Below are 18,824 nucleotides of genomic sequence, written 5' to 3'. Positions count from 1 at the left end.
TATTTATATTATGTACAAACTAAACAAATCACGTACTATAAAAATACAAGTTTAGTTGAACTACAGTGTATCGAAAAGGACTCAAACGGCAGGATACTTACCGCCATTTGGCGATCGGTAAGTAAAAATACATTCCGTGATGCTTCGGGGCTAATCAGCTCCCTCCCACATTAAATATGTTAAAATATATGTTAAAGTGCAGGAGCTGAGGCCTTTTAGCTATTTTAAAAAGACTAGTAGAATTCCTCTACGCTAGCATGTGTTAGCTTGACGTTCAGTCACTTCCATGTAAAATAATTTATTTTACATAGCACATGCTAGCGTAGAGGAATTATAGTTATTTTTTTACATGAAAAACTGAATTACTGGAGCTGAGGCCTTTTAGCTATTTTAAAAAGACTAGAATTCCTCTACGCTAGCATGTGCTAGCTTGTCATTCAGTCACTTTTCCATGTAAAATAAACAATTTATTTTACATAGTACGTGCTAGTGTAGAGGAATTATAGTCATTTTTTTTTACATGGAAAAACTGAATTACTGATCAAGCTAGTAGTGCTAGCCTAGATTAATTTTTAGCCATTTTTTAACATGAAAATTTTGGACTATCAAGGAAGTAAAGTCATATTTGACATGCAAAACTGTATACGTTTTCATTGACAATTATTTTTACTTTAATCTGTTCACCGTTTTCATGGACACTAAACGTATGAATCAGATTAGTTTTCGGTCACAAAATATTTGGACGTGTTGATTGACCAACTGTAGCGGAAATAGTAGAAGTTGTAGCTACTTCGACGTCAACGTGTTACTTAAAAAAAATTAGCGTTATGTCACAAGTTTTCTGTTTCCCTACCGTTCAGCAATTAATATCTCCGTGTTTGTCATGAATAAAGTTCGGTCTTTCATTCGCTTTGCTTCAACTAGATTTTAATTCCAGTTTTGGAATTAAGAGTTTGCATGAGCGCCAATCGACGTAAACGATCGGGATAAAATCTTGATCGGAATGTGCTCGATCGAGTTCAAATACCGTATTTTCACGACCAAACAGCGCATCGTATTTTTAGCCGCAGTGTCGGTAACGAGTGCTATTTCTGTATTTTAAACACACAAAGGACGCACCGTTTTTATAGGCGCAGCCAGGCATGGCACATATATGTATATATGATTATGATTCTCCTTACAAACCCCCCAAAAACCTTACAAACACCGTACGACTCGTACGGTGTTTGTAAGGTTTTTGGGGGGTTTGTAAGGGGAATCATAATCATTTATAAGGGCAGTTATCGGCAGAGGTTGACAGGTATGCAATTTTAGTATTGGTCCATATATAAGGCGCACTGGATTATAAGGCGCCCTGTCTATTTTGGAGAAAATGTAAGACTTTTATGTGCGCCTTATAGTCGTGAAAATACAGTACTCTGAATGAAGTGCGCGCAAAGCATTCTTATTCCAATCAGCTTTTTGGGTGTCCATGTAAACGTAGCCGCTGACCTACAGGTCCAGATAAAAGCGTTGACAAAGCGTCGTAAAGTGGAAATGTCAACTTCCTGTCCTCGTATAGAAAGAAGAAAAGGCTCCTAACGCAGAAGGCACCCACCACCACAATTACGCTAAAAAAACATAGCTGAGCCCCACATCTATTCTACGTCAAACTCGGTTACTGGTTTTTTTTTGGGGGGTGGGGTGTGAGAATAAACTGAGCCAGCAGCGTCTCAGCAGCCCCAATCCACCAAAAAAGTAGAAAAGACCACCAAAAGTGTGGAAAAAAAAATGGCGCGTATCACACCATGTTCATGGCGTCCTCGGTGAGGAAGGCGTGGATGTGGCCGAAGGACGGTCGGAGCTTGCAGTCGCGGTTCCAGCAGCTCAACATGAGCTCGTAGAGACCCTGAGGGCACACGGCGGGCTTTCCCAGGTACACCTGCGGGGTTGCCAGGGGGTTAGCGGAGGAGCGATCGATAGGGACGGCAAAAGGGGGGGGGGGGGCGGCTACCTGGCGGCCGTGGTCCCTGAAGAACTCGCCGGCGTTGTCGATGACTTGTTCGTCCGTCAGGTTGGAGTACGGCTGCTCTTGGCACACGCTCAGCATCTCCCACAGCGTTACGCCGAACGCCCACACGTCGCTCGCCGTGGTGAACTTGCCCTGAGCAAACAAACAAATTCAGAAACTATACTACAGTGGTACCTCTACATACGAGCAGCACTACCTACGAAAAAGGCCAAAAGAGGGCTTTCTGGGTAATGAAGTATACTCGTGCACACAACACCGATAGCCAATGGCACCCTTTCTCAGAATAAAACTTCATTACCCACAATCAATACGTGGGTAGGCCGTTATTCCGTCGTTAGCCTGTTAGCTCCCGCTATCGCTCATTCAAGACTACTTCTCGTTGGGAAGTGGTCGTGCGCTATCCTATTGTGAGGACATTTGTGTGCATCATTTTGGGAATATTTTGAAGGGAATACAACAGCAAACACCCCATCGATAGCGAAAGTGAGGGTGGAGGCGTGGCAAACCACTAACCTGGCCAGAACGAAGGTAAAAAAAATCAAAACAAAATTAGAATTTTCAACGCGAGTCGTGGCTGGTTTGATAACTTAAAAAAAAACTAAATAGTTTGTGAGGCATGGAAAAGCACCTAGCTAGTTCCGACTCAGGAATGAATTAAGGCACATGTGTCAAAGTGACGGCCTGGGGGCCAAATCTGGCCCCCCGCATCATTTTGTGTGGCCCAGGAAAGTAAATCATGAGTGCAGACTTTCTGTTTTAGGATCAAATTCAAATGAAGAGTTTAGATGTATGTTACATTTTCTGATTTACCCCCTTTTAAATCAATAATTGTCATTTTTTAATCCATTTTTTCTGTTTTTAGTTCAAAAGTCATTTTGTAAAATCTAAAAAAATATATTTAAAAAAAGCTAAAATAAACATTGTTTTAGATCTATAAAAAAAACTGAATATCCAGGGCTTTTAATCCAGTTCTTTTAATCCATTTATTTAAAAAAAAACCTAAATATCTAAAATGGTCCGGCTCACGTGAAATCAAGTTGACGTTAAAGCGGCCCGCGAACCAACCCGAGTCTGACACCCTTGAATTAAGGGATTATGATCCCATTTCCAGGAGTATGAAATACATTTTGGGATAATAAAGTCACAGGGGTCAGAGATAAGAAAAGGAAATTTACGGTAATGGATTAGTTTATTTAAAGCCAATTAGTTGGGTAGGTGATACGATAATAAGAGAAAGGGTCGAAGGTCAAAATAATTGAGCATTGATTTAACTCCCTTTACATTTGTTCTTATTTCTGTTTATATTCAAATTGCCCCCCCAACCCACGTTAAAATTGGTGTGTGTTAATAAAGTAGGCGGTCAATCTAAGATTTTACCATAAGGATGCACTCCCAGGCCATCCATCGAATGGGCAGCACAGCCCGGCCTTGGATCCTGTAGTAGTCTCCGGCATACAGATTGCGACTCATGCCAAAGTCCGCAATCTTAATGTGGCGCTCGCCGCCGGGGTCGTCGTCGCCGTCGCCCTTCTCGCCGCCCACCAGGCAGTTGCGGGTGGCCAGGTCGCGGTGCACAAAGTTGAGCGAGGACAGGAACTTCATTCCCGAGGCGATCTGGCCGGCCATGGAGATGAGAGCTGGGTAACTGTTGGGCGTGGAAGAAGAAAAAAAATTAAAATTAAGACATTTTTTTTCTGTACAGTGGTACCTCGTGATACAACATGCTCGTGGTACGACGAAAATTTCAATCGAATAATTTGCCCGTGATACGATCAAAATTTCGAGATGCGACCAAGCCAGGAGGCCAAGACATGAGGCGGTTTATCATTGTAGTACACTGTCTTTTTTGCCGCATCTCTTTCGTGTATAACAGATATCTACGAGCACCGAACGATTTATTCAGACGAGTTTCGACCAGGAAACGCACAACGCGCATGCGCAGGCAAAAAGAGGGCTTTCTGGGTCATGAAGTATACTTGTGCACACAACACCGATAGCTAACCTTTCTCAGAATAAAACTTCATTACCCACAATCAATATGTGGGTAAGCTGAGCTGTTGCATTTCCTGTTATTATTATCTAATACAAGGAGTATAATATTACTTCTCGTTCAATGCTCATAAGAACATCGGGGCACTGGCTCGTAACTCCCTCTTTGTAATAGTATCTCTGGTCGCAACTCTCTCATAGGCGCCATTCAAAGGGTACACGGTTGATTGGTCGCCGGTCTTTTGGTCGCCGATCTTTTGGTCGCAGGTCTTTTGGTCGCCCGGAAGGTAAGTGATAATTACCATTTAAATAATTGCTAAAATTCCCTAAATACAAACTGCGAATTATTATTTAGTCATACTTAATGCCCTATTAATTATTAGGCTAAAGAAAAGCTCCAAATTTGCCGGACTTTTATTGTTTTTGGTTGGAGAACTTGTTAAGACCCTGACGGACGTAGCTTCTTAAAAGGGACAACGCATGTACATACAAACTCTTCTATACTCACACGTGGGCTCAGTGAAACTGCTCATGGCCATTGTTGGCTTTTATTGATGCGTAGACTGTGTTGTTTTACCTTGTTTTGTCGCCGGTCTTTTGGTCGCCTATTGTCGCGGTCGTGGCAACCAAAAGACCGCAACCAAAAGACGGTGACCAATCGACCCCACACGGTTCAAAGCGGTTGCGACCAGAGATGTTACAAAAAGGGAGTTGCGAGCCAGTGCCCCTGATGTTCTTATGAGCAGCGGAGCGACCGCTAATTCAAGACTACTTCTCGTTGGCAAGTGGTCGTGCGTTATCCTATTGTGAGGACATTTGTGTGTATCATTTTCAGAATATTTTGAAGGGAGTACAACAGCAAACAGCCCATCGATAGCGAACGTGAGGGTGAAGGCGTGGCAAACAGCTAACCTGGCTAGAACAAAGGTAAACAAAAGATTAAAACTAAATTAGAATTCAGTTTTGTGTAAAGTTACATTAAACGTATGTTTGAGTGTGTCTGTATATATTAATCCAAGTTCATTTAAATTTGTTTGTTCCGTTTACGAGTGCGTAGTCGTGAAAAAAAACCCTGCGACTCTCTCTCCCATCGGCGAAATCCACCCAATTTTAGTTATATTAAACCCATTTTATTACTATTAAACCACTAGTTATGTGTTACTTTGTCAATAGATGGCAAATTAGAAGAAATAAAACATTTTTTCCAATCCAATATCCTGTTTTGGGTGTTTTTTCAGAGCGTTGGAACAAATTAATTTCTTTTCAATTCATTTCAATGGGAAACGTTGGCTCGAGTTACGAAAACCTCGACATACGATCTCAGTCTAGGAACGGATTACGATCGTATGTCGAGGTACCACTGTACGAGATTATCAAGGCCACCTGATGGTAGGCGTGGTGTGCGAAGGCCCGCTTTTGTCCAATAGCACGCGCTGGGACAAATACTGGTTGAGGTCCCCGCACTCCATGTACTCGGTGACCATGCAGAGGGGGTCGCTGCTGACGCAAACGCCCAGGAGACGGATGATGTTGGGGTCCTTCAGGCGGGAAAGGATCTTCACTTCCTTAAGAAAGTCGTTCCTAACAGTCAAGAGAAAAAAAATGCCGAATAACATTGAAAAATGTCACAAATCGGGAGAGAATTGTAAAAATGCAATGGTATCCAAACCTAGCATTTTTAGACGCGTCAGGTCGCAAAATCTTGACCGCTACCAGTAGAGGGCGACCTTTTCGTATGTTGAAAGGGAAGTCCAAGTTGGGGAGGTCATGGGGGTTCTCGATTTCACATAGGTGAACCTTTCAGAAAAACAATGGAGAGATTTTTAGCTATTTTGGGGACAATCACACTGACTGAGATTGTGGAATAACTGTTGACACTTTTACTATTATTGTACTATTGGACAATGTGTCAAAGTGGCGGCCCGGGGGCCAAATCTGGCCTGAATAGTCCGCTTTTTTATAGATCTAAAACAATGTTTATTTGAGCTTTTTTTAAAATATATTTTTAGATTTTGCAAAAGGATTTTTGAACTAAAACCACAGAAAAATGGATTAAAAAATGACAATTGTTGATTTAAAAGGGGGAAAATCAGGAAATGTAACATACATCTAAACTCTTCATTTGAATTTGATCCTAAAACAGAAAGTCGGCACTCATCATTGACTTTCCCGGGCCACACAAAATGATGCGGCGGACCAGATTTCGCCCCCGGGCCGCTACTTTGACACATGATCTAGACTGAGATTAGTAAAGAAGAATAAAAGTGCAATCACTGGCTGTTCAAAAGACCGCAAAAAGAGCTGATTTTCCTTCAATTAAAATTCCATGATTAAATGCCAAAAGCCATTTTGACTACTTAAGATAAGAAAAGACACATTTGGATTTTAGAGGGTTCTGCTCAGCAACAATGACAACTAGTTTAAAAATAACTTTGGTGCACTTGCCTTTACACTAAAAATAATTCTCATTTTTTTCCTTGAATACAAAGATGACAGGCAACTTTGTACCTCTCTTTTTTTTAAAAAAAAAGATCCCTTTGCTGTCAGACAACAAGATACAGTGGTACCTCGACATACGAGCACCTCGACATACGAGCATTTCGAGATACGAATAAAATTTCGAGCAAATAATTATCTCTAGATACGAGACAAATTTCGAGATGCGAGAAATCCAGGTGGCCAAGACATGAGAAGCTGTTTATCATTGTAGCGCACTGTCTTTTTTGCCGCATCTCTTTCGTGGATAACAGATATCTACGAGCACTGGGCGGACGTTGCATTTTTTCAGTGTTTTTTTTTTCATCACTCAGCGCGAATGGCGGAGAGATCGCTAGTACTTGTAGTATATATTACTTCTCGTTGGTGGTCGTGCGTTATCCTATTGTGAGCACATTTGTGTGTATCATTTTCGGAATATTTTGAAGGGAATACAAAAGCAAACAGCACATCGATAGCGAACGTGAGGGTGGAGGCGGGGCAAATACAGCCAACCCGGCCGGTATCAAACTTAAATACAAAATTAGAATTAAGTTTAGTGTAAGGTTAGATTAAATTTATTTTTGAGTGTCTGCATCGTAATCCAAGTTCATTTAAATTTGTTTATGTTATGTTACAAGCGTGTTGCCATGCAAAAAGTACCCCCCTCTCTCTCTTCTCTGCAAAATCTAATTTTAGTACTATTAAAAACATTTTAGTAATATTAAACCACTAGTTATGTGTTACTTTGTTAATAGATGGCGAATTAGAAAAATTAAAACATTTTTTCCAATCCAATATCCTGTTTTGGGTGTTTTTTCAGAGGGTTGGAACGAATTAATTTGTGTTTTAGTTCATTTCAATGGGAAACGTTCGTTGGAGTTACGAGAATATCGACATACGAGCTCAGTCCCGGAACGAATTAAGCTCGTATCTCGCGGTACCACTGTATCTCAAAATAGCGTTAAACTTTCATGATTTGATTCTGTTTTTTTTTTTTACCTCTCCAAACTGTCCCTCCCCGAGCTTCTCCTTGAAGATGAGACACTGTCGCGACAGTTCGGGCAAGGGTCCGGCGTCGGCGCCCGGGCTGGAAGGGGCCAGGGCGGGCACGGCGTAGGTGTTGTTTCCGCTCACGCCCTGCAGGCTGACAATGTCGGCTTCGGCGTAGTGCGGCACGCTGGGGGGCAGCGGCGGAGACACGGGTGGCGACAGGGCCGGGTACGGCGGCGAGCCCGGGTAGGGCGGAGGCTCGTCTTGCATCGGAGGGAAGCCCTTCTCCGGGGACGGCTCGGCGCTGCACGCTGGTCGAGAAAGACAACGACATTAAATTGAAATCTTCTCTGTCCGGATGAGAAGAGGACAGAAAATATGTGGGAAAAGGAAAACTGGGACAGGTGCTATAACAGTAAAGGAAATGACAAAATGGAAAAAAAAGACCAGCATTCAGAAAAAGGCAACCTCGATGAGGGTACTCGGACGTTTCGCCGACGGACAGTTCGCCGAACGGACGTTTCGCCGAAATGATATTCGCGTGCTCGCCCCGCCCCCGGATCGTGTGTGTACCGTATTTTCACAACTATTAGGCGCACTTAAGTCTTAAATTTTCTCCCAAATAGACAGGGTGCCTTATAATCCAGTGTGCTTTATATATGGGAAAAAAAATAAAATGTGTCATTTGTTGAGGGTGCGCCTTATAATGCAGTACGCCTTATAGTCGTGAAAATACTGTACATGTTTTTCAACCTCGGCCCACGGGCCGTTACACATAAGATTCATTTAGAAATAACAAGGGCATGTACTGCCCCCCGCTGGACATATTTCTAAATACAAGTAACGTACTACAATGTGCGGCCAATTTGTTATATTTTTTATTTTATCCTTGCGTCTAAAGTAGTAGCCATTTTGATACGCAATGTAATTTATCAAAGCTGGGGATTGATGTCTGACACTGAAAAAAAAATAACACTAGAAGACTTCTGTGAAATTCTAGAGAACAATACCTGAAAATGCCATGGAACACACTTTTACTTCTAGTTTCATTTTAAATAATTTCCCATTATTTGGGGAAATATATATTCAAAATGATTTGCTGAGAACCTTCATTCAAAGATTAATCTCAACGTTTTCTATGCTGGTGTAAGTTTTCTGGAGTAGGATTTCTGGATTTACAATTTCATTACAGTAGTACTTACTGTTACTACTATTTTATTTTCTCTATTTCTTCTGTCACGCACTGTTCTGCGTGATCTCCAAATGGCTACTACTTTAAAAGCAAGGATAAAATTAAAAATATAAAAGAATTGCCAGCACATTGTAGAATGTACTTGTATTTAGAACTATGTCCAGCGGAGGGCAGTACATGCCCTTGTTATTCCTAAATGAATGTTATCTGTAATGGGCCGTATATCGCCCAGCCCTACTTATTAACCACTGAATACAGTTGTACCTCTACATACGAGCAGCTCTACATACGAGCATTTCGAGATACGAGTAAAATTTCGAGCAAATAATTCGCTCTAGATACGAGAAAAATTTCGAGATGTGAGAAAGCCAGGTGGCCATGACATGAGGTTGTTTATCATTGTAACGCATCTTTTTTGCCGCATCTCTTTCGTGTATAACAGATATCTACGAGCACTAAATGGTTTCTTCAGATGAGTTTCTCCTACACATGGACCAGAAAACGCACAACGCGCATGCGTGGGCAAAAAGAGGGCTTTCTGGGTAATGAAGTATACTCGTGCACACAACACCCATAGGCAATGGCACCCTTTCTCAGAATAAAACTTCATTACCCACAATCAATACGTGGGTAGGCTGAGCTGTTGCATTTTTTTTCGTGTTTTTCCTTCCTTAGCCTGTTAGCTCCCGCGATCGCTCATTCAAGACTACTTCTCATTGGCAAGTGGTCGTGCTTTATCCTATTGTGAGGACATTTGTGTGCATCATTTTCGGTATATTTTGAAGGGAATACAACAGCAAACAGCCCATCGATAGCAAACGTGAGGGTGGAGGCGGGGCAAACAGCTAACCCGCCCAGAATGAAGGTAAAAAAAAATAAAATAGAATTCAGTTTTGTGTCAAGTTACATTAAACGTATGTTTGAGTGTGTCTGTATATATTAATCCAAGTTAATTTAAATGTTTGCTCGGTTACGAGTGCGTTGCCGTGGATTAAGTTAAAGTCCCCCTGAAATACGTCTAATTTTAGTTCTATTAAACACATTTTATTACTATTAAAACCACTAGTTATGTGTTACTTTGTTAATAGATGGCGAATTAGAAGAAATAAAACATTCTTTCCAATCCAATATCCTGTTTTTGGTGTTTTTTCAGAGAGTTGAAACCAATTAATTAGTTTTTAGTTCATTTCAATGGGAAACGTTCGTTCGAGTGACGAGAATATCGACATACGAGCTCCGTCCCGGAACGAATGAAGCTCATATCTCGAGGTACCACTGTACAAGTTAATTAAGACAGCAGCTTCGATAAATCCGATAAAAATGCAAACAACCCAGATCTTAATTCGAGTCCTGCGAGAAGAGCGATGGCAGACAAATCAACTAGAGAAGAGCGCATCCAATTCAGGCTGAAGGTGAGAATGCATTCGATTAGAACTAAGCCACCACCACACAAGGCAAGAGTTAAAAAAAATAGGAGTCAAGTCAGGCGCATGCAAGGCGAGAATCCAAATGACAGCAACGACCTTGACGGATAGAAAAAGTAAAAGGGGGAGAGCGCAGCGTTTCTCGTATTGCGGCCGGCCCAATCCGCGGCGTCTTACCATAAGGCACATTGAGACTCTTTTCCTGAGCCTGACAGTTGCTGGGCCTGGAGCCTTTCCTGTGATCTGACAGGAACAGGTGATAGGCCGGGTTGTTTAACAGCAAGGCTGGGAGATCACAAACACACACACACAACACACACACAAACACACACGACACACACAAACACACACAAGACGAGGCGGGGCACCGCATAAAGTAGAGACAGAACAAAACAAAATAAGGTACTGTTAGCATGTGGTGACTGATAAATCAAGAGGAAGATGGGATGCAAGAAAGAGGCAACACAACAAGGCGGGTGAGCAAAACAAAAACAACACAATTGGGAGAAATCTTATTTTGTTTTTTGAGTTACTCGGGTTATTGGAAAAGCAAAAGAACCTGGCGGAGACTAAGTGGCGACCTCCCGCGGTGGCATGCCCTCCCTCATTCGTGGTCTCCTTTTCATGTTAGTTTCTCTTTTTCAGCCCAAGAACAAAAGGCGCTTTGTGCCCCTCTTGAGCATTGCATTCCCACACAGGAAGGCTTCCAAGTGCCTTTGGCTTACTTGTGCGCACGGTGCTGGTGAAAATACGTCACGCTAGAAAGAAATCAGGGTTTTCCTAAACAGGTCTCAGGACAAAAGTATCGGGACACTTTTTTTTAAGTCATGTCGCAAAGGTCATCCTTAGCACTTGCTAAATACAGTGGTACCTCAAGATATGAGCTTAATTTGTTCCAGGACGGAGCTCGTATGTCGATATTCTCATCACTCGAATGAACGTTTCCCATTGAAATGAACTAAAAATGAATTAATTTGTTCCAACCCTCTGAAAAAACACCAAAACAGGAAATTGGATTGGAAAAAAATGTTTTATTTCTTCTTATCGCCATCTATTAACAAAGTAACACATAACTAGTGGTTTAATAGTACTAAAATGTGTTTAACAGTACTAAAATTATATGGATTTTGAAGGAGGGGGGGCGCTCGTTGCACGGCAACATGCTCGTTTCATAATAAACAAATTTAAATGAACTTGGATTACGATGCAGACACACTCAAAAATAAATTTAATCTAACCTTACACTAAACCTAATTCAAATTACTAGCGATCGCTACGCCATTCGCGCTGAGTGACGGAAAAAAAACACTGAAAAAAATGCAGCGCTCCGCCCAGTGCTCGCAGAGACATTACAAAGAGGGAGTTGCGAGCCAGTGCCCCTGATGTTCTTATGAGCAGCCAACGAGAAGTGATATATACTCCTCGTATTAGCGATCGGTCCGTATTTCGCGCTGAGTGACGTAAAAAAACACTGAAAAAATGCAACGCTCTGCCCAGTGCTCGTAGATATCTGTTATACACCAAAGAGATGCGGCAAAAAAGAGTGTATTTTTCAGAGGGTTGGAACGAATTAATTTGTTTTTAGGTCATTTTATTGGGAAACGTTCGTTTGAGTTACGAGAATATCGACATACGAGCTCAGTCCTGGAACGAATTAAACTCGTATCTCGAGGTACTGGCAAAACAATTTCATACTCAAATATACTGCGTTAAGATCTAGATCACTGAATGAAGCTGTATTTTTTTTAATTTTTTTTATCGCTAGGTGTCCCAATACTTTTATCCACACATTCTTATGTTTTCTACTGGCATTTCACTCCAAGAGCATCAAAGCTTGCGGACGCTCGCCTTCATCTGAGGACAAAGAGCATGTCTCCATGCCGCATGTGTGGTTCATTTTTTTTTGTGGTGCCTGTGACTTTAAGGGTTACCTGTGCTGTCTCGGTGATCCCTCGGGTGCAGCAGAGCGCTGGGCTCCTGGTATTCGCTTTCGCCCTCTCGTTCGGGGTCGTCGGGAAAGGTGTGTATGCGCTGATAGCGGCTGGAGTAGCTGTGCGTGTTGTTGATGACAACGTTGTCCGACGGAACCGACAGGTGAACGCGCAGTTCGTCGCCCGACAGACCACTTTGAGCCTACCAAATAAAAAATAATTAAAAAATACCGTATTTTCACGACTATAAGGCGCACATAAATCTTAAATTTTCTCCAAAATAGACAGGGCGCCTTATAATCCAGTGCGCTTTGTATATGGACCAATACTAAAATTGTTATCACAATAAAATAAAATAAATCAGTCGATAGGACAACTACAGCAAGCAGCCCCCGACTACTATTTTCCCGTAGATAAAGTACTGCGCAGTGACTGCTGGGATATATCGTTTTTTTTTGTCAATACACCCAATGGATTGTGGCCTGGCGATCGGCATCAACACTAGCTAGCTACTATTTGCGAATGGATTGTGGCCTGGCGATCGGCATCAACACAGTTGCGAAGCATGGAAGACAGCCTTGGAATAGTTATGCTAGCTACTAGCTAGCTACTATTTGTGAATTAATTGTGGCCTGGCGATCGGCATCAACACAGTTGCGAACCATGGAAGACAGCCTTGGAATAGTTATGCTAGCTACTAGCTAGCTATGGATTGTGGCCGCCTGGACGAACGTATTAAACTCAGCATTTTCGATGGACAATTGTTCAATTTGGACACAGAAAATGAGGACTTTGATGGATTTGTGGGTGATGATGACGTGAGTACATTGTAAAATGGCTAAATAAAGTACAACCAAACTCAGTCTTGCTTCTGTTGGCTTTTTAAAAACGTGTTTTTGGCGTGCGGGTGTAGCATGCATTTGGTGCATGTGGCACCAAATTAGTATGTTCGCCGTTGTAGTATATTGATACTATTAGTGCAAAGTTATCACAGCCGTCAACCTGGGTGTATTGACAAAAGGACTATATATCCTAGCAGTCACTGCGCACCGGAAATAGCGTCTGGGTCTGCCTCCGTAGACAGCGCTATTACGGTTCGATAATCATCCATAAATAATATATATATGCCATGCCTGGCTGCGTCTTTAAAAGCGGTGCGTCCTGTGTGTGTGTAAAATAGAGAAATAGCACTCGTTATTGACCCTGCGGCTACAAATACGATGTGCCGAATAGTCTTTAAAATACGGTAAATAAAAAACATTGGGCAGATTTGGGCCAGTCAGTCAAAATACCCCGCAATTTGAATCGCACCTTTCCCAGTAGTTTCTTCCAGTACTGTCTCCACAGAATGACGGCAATAACGGCCAGCAGCAAGAGAATGATGCCCACCAGGCAGCCAATCAGAATGGCTGTATTGCTACTGTCGTCCTTCGCCACCGGAAGCCCCGCCCTCGGGGAGACGGCGGCCAACTCGGAACCTGCAAAAAAGGGAGAGAAAAGTTGACATAGTGTACGTGTAGGAAGGTTATTGTTAAGGAAAATGGACGAAATGACCAAAACATTTGTGAACTGAAAATGGATAAAAACTAAATTACCAATAAAAACTTAGTGTGAGGCCAATGCACTAACCCAGATGTGTCAAAGTGGCGGCCCGGGGGCCAAATCTGGCCCACCGCATCATTTTGTGTGGCCCGGGAAAGTCAATCATGAGTGGCGACTTTCTGTTTTAGGATCAAATTCAAATGAAGAGTATAGATGTATATTAAATTTCCTGATTTTCCCCCTTTTAAATCAATAATTGTCCTTTTTTAATTCATTTTTTCTGTGTTTTTAGTTCAAAAATCATTTTGTAAAATCTAAAAATATATCAAAAAAGCTAAAATGAACATTGTATTAGATCTATAAAAAAACTGAATATCCAGGGCTTTTAATCCAGTTCTTTTAATCCATTCATTAAAAAAAAAATCTAAATATTATATCTAAATGAAAATGAAATCGAGTTGACGTTAACGCGGCCCGCGAACCTGAAACCGAGTCTGACACCCTTGTAATAACCACTCGCCCACTTCTACATATCATAATTGTCCTATTCTATATTATAGTAATACTATTTAATCCTATTCTACCCTACCTTATCCTATCTTTTTCCTCTTATATTTTATTATTATTCAATTCTATTATCTATTATTCTACTCTAAAAGTGTATTGTGTTTACTATGAAAAAAATAGTAATTATAGTTGAAAAGTGAAAAAGATGTCCAATCCAACCCAAGAACAATATATTTAACAGAATGACTCTTCCAAGACGTATTAAGAAAGTATAAGAAAATATTTTACCTTTTTTACTTCTAATAAAACCAATAAAAACCGAACCAAAACCCCAAGCTCAACGAAATTGAATCAAGAAAAATGAAAAATTAATACCAACTGGCAAATCCATTAAAAAAAAAACTATGTATTTCAAACTAACTGAGCCAGAGGAAAAAAGAAAACACAAAAACTGAAATGAAAAATCCAAACTAACCTTGACGTGCAATACAGATAACACGCACAGACACAAAATCCAAACCCAGTTCATCAGGTTACATGTGATAAGGAATGAATGATGCATAGCACGCAACCCTGGTTTTGGGAAAAGAATGCCTCCTTATGTTCACAGCCACGTATAAAAATCAGAGGTCATTTAATCTCCTCCAAAGGGCACGAGGCGCACACAGGTATGCGAGAACAAACACCAATGCAAAGAAAGACAAGACGGTCAGTCTCCCCCGCAAGCTTATCAGAATGTCAACACAATGTTGGCCATAAATCCCAACTACAGTGGTACCTCGACATACGAGCACCCCGACATACGAGCATTTCGAGATACGAGTAAAATTTCGAGCAAATAATTCGCCCGAGACACGAGAAAAATTTCGAGATACGAGAAAGCCAGGTGGCCATGACATGAGAGGCTGTTTATCATTGTAGCACACTATTTTTTTGCCACATCTTTTTCGTGTATAACAGATATCTACGAGCACTGGGCGGAGCGTTGCATTTTTTTCAGTGTTTTTTTTCCGTCACTCAGCGCGAATGGCGTAGCGATCGCTAGTAATTAGAATTAAGTTTAGTGTAAGGGTAGATTAAACTTATTTTTGAGTGTGTCTGCATCGTAATCCAAGTTCATTTCAATTTGTTTATGTTACGAGCGTGTTGCCATGCAAAAAGTGCCCCGCCCCTCCGCCCTTCGTTCTCTTTCCCCCCTTCGAAATCTGTATAATTTTAGTACTATTAAACACATTTTAGTAATATTAAACCACTAGTTATGTGTTACTTTGTTAATAGATGGCGAATTAGATGAAATAAATCATTTTTTTCCAATCCAATATCCTGTTTTTGGTGTTTTTTCAGAGGGTTGGAACGAATGAATTTGTTTTTAGTTCATTTCAATGGGAAACGTTCGTTCGAGTGACGAGAATATCGACATACGAGCTCAGTCCCGGAACGAATTAAGCTCGTATCTCGAGGTACCACTGTATTAGTCCTCCTCCACTTAGCGGGGGGGGGGGGGGGAGCAGGAAGCGCATTGATATGGCAGCCACTACCCCTCCCTGCATTCATCCTCCCTTTGTCTCACCTGACAGCGTCCAATTAGCAGTGGTGTCCATCTTGAACGTGGTGGGGCTGGCGGTGGGAGGAGGTGCTGGATGATTAGGAGGTGGAGATGGACAAAAGAGGAGGGGGAGGGGGGAGTAAATGGTTGCAGGTGGTGAGGGAGAAGAGAAAGAATGAGGCGGACAACTCCAGCAAAGAAAGATAAAGAGAGGGCTCGGGCATGTTGGGTGATGATGGGAAAATTGAGGAGGAGGGCGTCCGGGGGGAGGGTTGGACTCACCGGAAGCCATGGCGGTGGCGTTGGCGCCGCCGCCGTTCGGGGTCGGAGGAGTGGTGGGATTGAGGGGAGGAGAGACGCTAGAGGTGGGAGTCTTGGGACCACTTTCCGGTGTCACGTCCTTTTTCAATGGTTCTGGATTGAAAGGATGAACATTGTTTATTTAAAATGAAACACTGTAACAAAGGCTAAAAAAATGAGTATTATCATCATAGTGAAGGGGAAATTTTTGGTTAAGGTTAGCTTTGGATATCACAGTGTAACAGAGTACAGTGGTACCTCGAGATAAGAGCTTCATTCGTTCCGAGACTGAGCGCCTATGTCGATATTCTCTTAACTTGAACGGACATTTCCCATTGAAATGAACTAAAAACTAATTAATTAGTTCCAACCCTCTGAAAAAACACCCAAAACAGGATATTGGATTGGAAAAAAAACATTTTTTAACATGTTCTCGCAATTTTGAACGTATTCTGGCCATTTTAACGTATTCTTGCCATTTTTTACGTATTCTTGCAATTTTTAACGTGTTCTTGCAATTTTTAACGTGGTTTAGTATAAGGTTAGATTAAACATATTTTTGAGTGTGTCTGCATCATAATCCAAGTTCATTAAAATTTGTTTGTTATATTACGAGCGTGTTGCCGTGCAAAAAGCGCTCCCCCCTCTCCCTGTCAGTCTCTCTCTTTCCCCCCTTTGAAATCCGTCTAATTTTAGTACTATTAAACACATTTTATTACTATTAAACCACTAGTTATGTGTTACTTTGTTAATAGATGGCAAAATAGAAGAATTAAAACATTTTTTCCAATCCAATATCCTATTTTTGGTGTTTTTTTCAGAGGGTTGAAAACGAATTAAGTTGTTTTTAGTTCATTTCTATGGGAAACGTTGATTTGAGTTACGAGTAAATCGACATACGAGCTCAGTCCCGGAACGAATTAAGCTCGTATCTCAAGGTACCACTGTATTGTGTATTCAAGAAAAAAAAATCAAATCAAATAAAAAGTGTTCAAATTGACCAAGCACTGAAATAAAACATGTATAAAAATAAATACAACAAATACTTGAGCACTCAGAGCAGATTTTCACCTAAGCAGCCAAACTCAAAGCATCACCATATTTCTGACCCCTGTGACCTTTTCAAGTCTCTCTGTCTAAGTTTAGTACTATTAAACACATTTTAGTACTATTAGACCACTAGTTATTTGTTACTTTGTTAATAGATGGCGAATTAAAGCAAATAAAAATGTTTTTCCAATCCAATATCCTGTTTTGGGTGTTTTTTCCAGAGGGTTGAAAACGAATTAATTTGTTTTTAGTTCCTTTCAATGGGAAACATTCATTCGAGTTACGAGTAAATCGACATACGAGCTCCGTCCCGGAACGAATTAAGCTCGTATATCGAGGTACCACTGTAATATTGATTGATTGAATATAAGCCAGGCAGCTTGTTACCCCAAACGAGCGTTCATCAATTTAAACTCCCATGGGCGCTTACGTTCTTACCAGAGATGAAGGAGATCTCACTGAGAAGCAGCCATCTGTCGGTGAAGTAAAAGTTGCAGCGCAGCAAGTGGGCCTGGTGGCCGTCCAACGGCAGCGAGACGCTCCGAGCCGAAGGGTCCTTCAGGTCGTCCAGGGGCACGGGCAGGACGAGGGGCGGGGCCGTCCAGGGCCGCAAGAGGCCGGCCTTGAACACGCACTCCACCTTGTTGAACACCCGCACGCCCTGCGTGTGACGATTGTTGCCGTGCACCTGAAAGTAGAAGACAGACAAATGAGATCCAATTTTATTTCTCACTTGGGGAAAGCTTCTGGGCCCGATCGCGGATTCAATTAAGAGACGAAAAAGTCCCACAGGTTCTCATTTCTGGCTGCCTTGATTGCTTTTGGAAGACGCCGAGGAGAATCTGGAGTCGCCGCTGATGAATTCGACGAGAACGCAGCAGACGGGGAAAGAAGCGAGTGGACTGACAAGTGCTTGAGCAGAACTCCGAGTCAAAAGTCAATCGAAGAATCCCGTGATTTATTTGATTTATTGGTTTGTCCTCAGCTAAATTTTGCACGACTGTCACCTGGGGTACAAGCGTGAATGGTTTTCCATCTCCTGGTGCCCTGCGATTGTCTGGCCAAGGAATCAGGGTGTCCCTCGCCAGCCGGGACAGGCTCCAGCACCCCCCGCAACCCTTGTGTCAGAAAATGAATGAGAAAATTGTCCATCTTAGCGCCGCGAATGTAACAGATGACGATCCGCAGGCCGCAGAGGTTGCGCGTTGTTAACCTCGCACTTAATTCTGAGCCTGTCAACGTTAACCGTATCCACATGTGAAGCAAACAGCTGCGCCACATGTTGAACAAACGTGCACGCTTGGGCCCAGGTTGCGCCGCTTGCGCAAAAAAAAATAAATCCCCAAGGACAAAAACTAAAGTCTCATGACTCCTATGGGGGAAAAAAAGTAATCCCTTTTGTTTAAAGAAGTGCAGTTTAACACACATGGTCAGAATCCTAATCAGGTGCACGTGAAGTAACTTTGTTACAGTGGTACCTCGAGATATGAGCTTATTTCGTTCCGGGACGGAGCTCGTATGTCGATATTCTCGTCACTCGAACGAAAGTTTCCCATTGAAATGAACTAAAAACAAATTAATTTGTTCCAACCCTCTGAAAAAACACCAAAAACAGGATATTGGATTGGAAAAAGTTTTATTTCTTCTAATTCGCCGTCTATTGACAAAGTAATAAATAACGAGTGATTTAAGTAATAAAATGTGTTTATGAGAACTAAAATTAGATGGATTTCGCGGGACTTTCCACGACAACGCACTTGTAACCGAAGAAACAAATTTAAATTAACTTGGATTAATATAAACATTTAATATTACTAAAATGTGTTTAATAGTAGTAAAATTAGACGGATTTCGAAGGGGGCAG

General features: G+C 41.7%; 1 protein-coding gene across 5 annotated transcripts in view; it reads right to left on the bottom strand.

The window, feature by feature from the left end:
• Positions 1-1,245: 1,245 nt before the first annotated feature.
• ddr1 (discoidin domain receptor tyrosine kinase 1) overlaps positions 1,246-18,824 on the bottom strand; it is a 67,554-nt gene continuing 49,975 nt past the window's right edge. For 2 of the 5 annotated variants that reach the window (XM_077597823.1, XM_077597822.1), the window contains exons 9-20: positions 17,399-17,648; positions 15,893-16,024; positions 15,635-15,700; positions 13,327-13,493; positions 12,016-12,217; positions 10,262-10,369; positions 7,478-7,779; positions 5,670-5,797; positions 5,384-5,581; positions 3,389-3,656; positions 1,994-2,143; positions 1,246-1,921 (exon numbers count right to left, since the gene is read on the bottom strand). In XM_077597823.1, the coding sequence (XP_077453949.1) occupies positions 1,781-1,921; positions 1,994-2,143; positions 3,389-3,656; positions 5,384-5,581; positions 5,670-5,797; positions 7,478-7,779; positions 10,262-10,369; positions 12,016-12,217; positions 13,327-13,493; positions 15,635-15,700; positions 15,893-16,024; positions 17,399-17,648 (2,112 nt within the window). In that variant the 3' untranslated portion in view covers positions 1,246-1,780. The remainder of the gene's footprint in view (positions 1,922-1,993; positions 2,144-3,388; positions 3,657-5,383; positions 5,582-5,669; positions 5,798-7,477; positions 7,780-10,261; positions 10,370-12,015; positions 12,218-13,326; positions 13,494-15,634; positions 15,701-15,892; positions 16,025-17,398; positions 17,649-18,824) is intronic. The other 3 variants (XM_077597824.1, XM_077597826.1, XM_077597825.1) reach the window with 3 other exon arrangements.

Source organism: Stigmatopora argus, chromosome 4 (genome assembly GCF_051989625.1).
Source record: "Stigmatopora argus isolate UIUO_Sarg chromosome 4, RoL_Sarg_1.0, whole genome shotgun sequence".
Classification (NCBI taxonomy): Eukaryota; Metazoa; Chordata; class Actinopteri; order Syngnathiformes; family Syngnathidae; genus Stigmatopora; species Stigmatopora argus.
The sequence above is the reverse complement of the archived record's forward strand: the minus strand, read 5'-3'. Positions and strand labels throughout refer to the sequence as shown.